General features: G+C 29.1%; 2 protein-coding genes across 2 annotated transcripts in view; both read right to left on the reverse strand.

Annotated features, from left to right (window-relative positions):
- The window catches only part of LOC108572295 (serine/threonine-protein phosphatase 2A catalytic subunit alpha isoform), a 3,492-nt gene extending 2,555 nt beyond the window's left edge, over nucleotides 1-937 (reverse strand). The window contains exon 1 of the mRNA XM_017934495.1: nucleotides 681-937. Within this exon, the coding sequence (XP_017789984.1) occupies nucleotides 681-782 (102 nt within the window). The 5' untranslated portion in view covers nucleotides 783-937. The remainder of the gene's footprint in view (nucleotides 1-680) is intronic.
- A 1,665-nt stretch (nucleotides 938-2,602) lies between these two features.
- LOC108572422 (protein phosphatase 1 regulatory subunit 7) lies at nucleotides 2,603-4,107 on the reverse strand. Its single transcript, XM_017934658.1, has 5 exons — nucleotides 3,915-4,107; nucleotides 3,730-3,830; nucleotides 3,428-3,624; nucleotides 2,863-3,334; nucleotides 2,603-2,776 (listed from the first exon to the last, which is right to left on the reverse strand). The coding sequence occupies exons 1-5, from the start codon at nucleotides 3,925-3,927 to the stop codon at nucleotides 2,603-2,605; spliced, it is 957 nt and encodes a 318-aa protein (XP_017790147.1). The 5' UTR covers nucleotides 3,928-4,107.
- Nucleotides 4,108-4,329: the final 222 nt, after the last annotated feature.

The following is a 4,329-nucleotide window of genomic DNA, read 5'->3' on the forward strand; positions in this document are numbered from 1 at the left end:
CTTTAATTTATAAATATATAGATAATATAAATATAAAATATAAAGGTAACAAGTTTATTTTCATTCTTATCATGATACTATACTGTTCCATTTTAAATTCTAGTTGCTAAGTATTGCAATAAGAAGTTTTTGAACACTACTATTGAATTGCCAATAATTTATGTGTAGGTATCATATGCATAAACATCTCATAGAAAAAAGTGACCGAATATAATAATTTCAATGTAACATCATTAGTATTTCGAATATTGAAAAGTGAAAATTGCAGTACACTTTACATGCCAAAAGAAATCTTATTTGGAAAACAAAAGTAGAATCATCGGTTGATTCGACAAGTTTTACAAGCAGGAACAAGTTGCAGAAGAAATCTGAATAGCAACGAACACGGTGGATTTAGTATTTGATCGCGATTAAAGGAAACGTTCATTGAGACTGAAAACTTGATGAAATCTCAAAAAGTGAAATATTGATAGTTGTTTTTCTGTACATACAAGATATTCAAATATATCGCAATGAAATTTGTAATGACACGTCAAACCATGCTCAGTGGTCTTATAAAATACGAGCAAACGAACGTAAAACAGCGTAACGAACTTAATTGGAAGATAAGTGAAAGATATCCCGACTAAGAAAACACACATAGGAATTTGCAAAAAAATAATTTTTAAAGGATGCAGTACCTTCTCGCACAGAGCTTTTACTTGGGTTTCTGTTAGTGGTCGGCAGTCATTTAAATGTTCTATCCACTGGTCGAGCTCCTTCAACGATAGTTTTTCCTCCATCGTACGAATCTACGTGAAGTCTACGAATATCCCGCACTCTTAGCACATGTAATAAAAGTAAAGCGAGTCCGTCTCGTAAACTAAATCATTCGGTTTTACTGGAAAAGCTTTTTAATACAAATATCCCGATCCAGCACACACTCACAAAATGGCCGATCGCGAGTACTGACGGTGACGTCACAGTCAACTCATGCGTGCTTCACTAGCTATAACCTGGATTATCATGTTGGCCAATCACAGCTCGCGTTTATCGTACCTTGGCCAATCACAAGTCAATTTTATTCCCGTCGCACGTATACTATTGTATACTGTGCAATTATGACTGCATCGTTTTAACGACAATGATTACGTTCTTCTTAGAAACATCGGAGCTTTGTAGTGACGTATAGATATGAGATAAAATCTGGTAAAAATGAAGGAAGAAAACATTTGAATATAAGGCATATGGCGGTTTCCGAACTTTGCCGCGGATTTAATATTACACTCTACATTCAACCGTTTCGCACTGATTATATTTGTTCTGTTACCATGCCGACATAAAAACCCGCCTAATTCAATCAACTTGTTAATATCTATAATATGACGAAATTTTTATTTTAGATGTATCTCTAAAATAAAATGATAGTTTTTTTAAATATATTGCACATGTCATATTGAACTTAGTTGCGAAATAAAATAACTATGAAACTTGGTTGATGAAATCATTTTCAAAACATACATACCATTACTATCATTTCGAATTTTTATTTTGTAATGAAATATCTTACGTTAAGTTTATAACCCGCATGTGTGATTGCCGTGCGGATGTTCGGATGCCGTTTGCTTTCGAAGCGAAGCACGTATGTAGTCCGCTGGCATCCGCACAGCACTTAGTGTTTCTTCAATAGTTAAAAAAGCAAGATGTAAAAATGAAACGAAAAACGGTTTTGTTGTTTATTTATTGTTATATTAGAACCTCTTTGCGTCCGAAACGGATGCCGCGTCGCGCTGAACGCCCCAATAAGATTGAATGCTTGCACGCATGTTAGCGTCCACTTATAAGGCACTTAGCAAACACATATTTATATAATCTCAATATATTTCACATATATCAATAAGCACAAAAGTACAGTTCAAGATGTATTTAATGGAAGAGTACATAGTGTATAAAATCATTTGAATAAAAATATTAATTGTTTACTTATATAGTAAACTCTCTGTGGTAGTTATGAATTTACAGCATCACTGAAATATAAGAGAAATGCACTGAGTATTTGATAATGAATACTGCACATAAAAAACAATTTAGTTTTAATGTCTTTGCATAATTGTTCAATTTTTTTTTGTATTGCTTATGTTGCTATTTCTTTATATAAATAGCAACATTGATTGAACGCCTTTGTGTTATAGTTTTATAATTATTAAGTTATTTTGCAAGGTATACAAAGTTTTTTTAACCATTTAAAAGTGTTGAAAAGTATCCATGTACATATTATCAATAAACAAAGGTATTCAATTGAACTAAGTTAAAGTAAATTCATGTTTTATGATTGTGCAAAAAAACAAGGGATAAATTGCTGAATATATCAATTGATTTTAGTCATTTAATAATAATATGATAGGATTATTAATATAATATAAAATGTAGAAAAGAGGAATGTACTCCTTGTTAAAAAAAAGTAATAATTTCATACCTTTGACCTATAAAATTGGGAATTCATATCTGATTTTTTTGCTGAAAATAATCCTTTAAAATAATACTAAAAGAAATAAACAACAGTATCAATAGATATGGTTTTAAGAGTGATCATAAAGTGATCTATTTTGTAGAACTACATCATCTATCTACAAAGTGTTGCATCTAATTGAACAAGCCATGGCAACAATAATTTAATCTTTCTTCTGTAATTTGAATCTTTGGCAACAGGATTGTGCTCTAAGTAAATAGTCTGCAATTTCTTATTAACTTTTAAATTCTTCACAGTTGTCCATTCTTCAATTTCATTGTTATTTACCTGAAGAATATATTAAATGTTAGGAAAATATGTAAATAAAGATATAGTACAACTTTTAATCAAAAAAAAGGTAATAGCATTTTCACCCAAAACTCCTCTAAATCTTGAAGATGATCAATGTTTTCAATCTTTTTTATTTTATTATTTGCTAAATCCAATGTCGTCAATTTTGGACAATTTATTAATCCTTCAATACATATTATTCCATTTTCAGATAAATACAACTGGTCCATGTTCTTTAATTCCTCTAGATTCTCTATTTTTATGATGCGATTACTTTGAAGACTTAATAATTGAAGATTTTGTAAACATTCTAAATGTTCAATCTTTGTTATTTTATTTTTACCAAGGAACAAACTTGTTAGATTCTCAAGACCTTCAAGATTGATGATTTCTCTTATTTTGTTGTCACCTAACTCAAGAGTCGTTAGGTTCTTCAAATGTGACATATTTTCAATGCATTGAATCTTGTTTGATGATAGGAATAATTTCTGTAAGTTCAGTAAGTTTTCTAGTCCTTCTATCTTTTTTATGCGATTAAAAGATAAGTCTAAAAGTCTGAAAATATAACAAATTCATGTTAAAATTTATTTATATTAAAACATTGTGAGGTATTATTATTTATCTGCTTATGGTTATCTTATTACATACTCCAAATTTACAAGAGCATCTAAATTTTCTATAACAGTAATCTGATTATCCCTCAATTCTAGTTCAACCAAAGTTGTAAGAGTATCAAGATTCTCAATTTTCTTGATTAGATTCCATGTAAAACATAATCTATGTATTTTTCTTAAGGGCTCTAAGTTTTCTAATTTTGTTAACCTCGAATGATTGAAATCTAATTCCTAAAACATTAATTAAATGATTATGCGGATATCAAGAATAGCATCATAAATTTTCAAATTATTATTATTAAATAAATTAATAGTAAAATAAAAATAAAAACAAACTTCACTATCAGGATCTATGATAAGAATCTTTTCTGGTTCTTCATTCTCCTCATTTTCACTTTCTCCCTCGATTTCAACCGAACCGTCGCTTTTATTGTCCTCTAAAACAAACATGTATTTGTCAAACATAACCGTGGATTTCAATGTTTTTGTCATCATCATGTTACAATAAATGATTACTGTACCATTGTGTGCCATTATTATAAAAAACAATTAATAATAATTTCAACACTTTCGTTAATAGGTTCAGTTCAAAGTTGCGTAGAAAATTGTAGTTAATTGTATTGGTTCATAAAATTAAAGTACTAAATACGAAACGAACCACTGTAGTATCGGTTTGAATAGTTTCAGGTTTTATAAACTTTACACTATGGTGAATTCTATACTATCCTACGTATGTGTATGAATGTGTATTGTTATATCACGTAAATGACAATTAAGTTAATACTTTATAAAATTTTCTTAAGGTTTGTTCTTAGTTTTTACACTTTTTACAATGAAATATAATTTACGTAAAATCGTTTTAAAGCATTTACGCTAAAAATAATTAAAGATTAATAGTAAAAATTATAGTTAGACTTTATTATTTAACAACAAATT

The sequence above is a fragment of the Habropoda laboriosa genome, unplaced genomic scaffold, assembly GCF_001263275.1.
Source record: "Habropoda laboriosa isolate 0110345459 unplaced genomic scaffold, ASM126327v1 scaffold65, whole genome shotgun sequence".
Taxonomy (NCBI): domain Eukaryota; kingdom Metazoa; phylum Arthropoda; class Insecta; order Hymenoptera; family Apidae; genus Habropoda; species Habropoda laboriosa.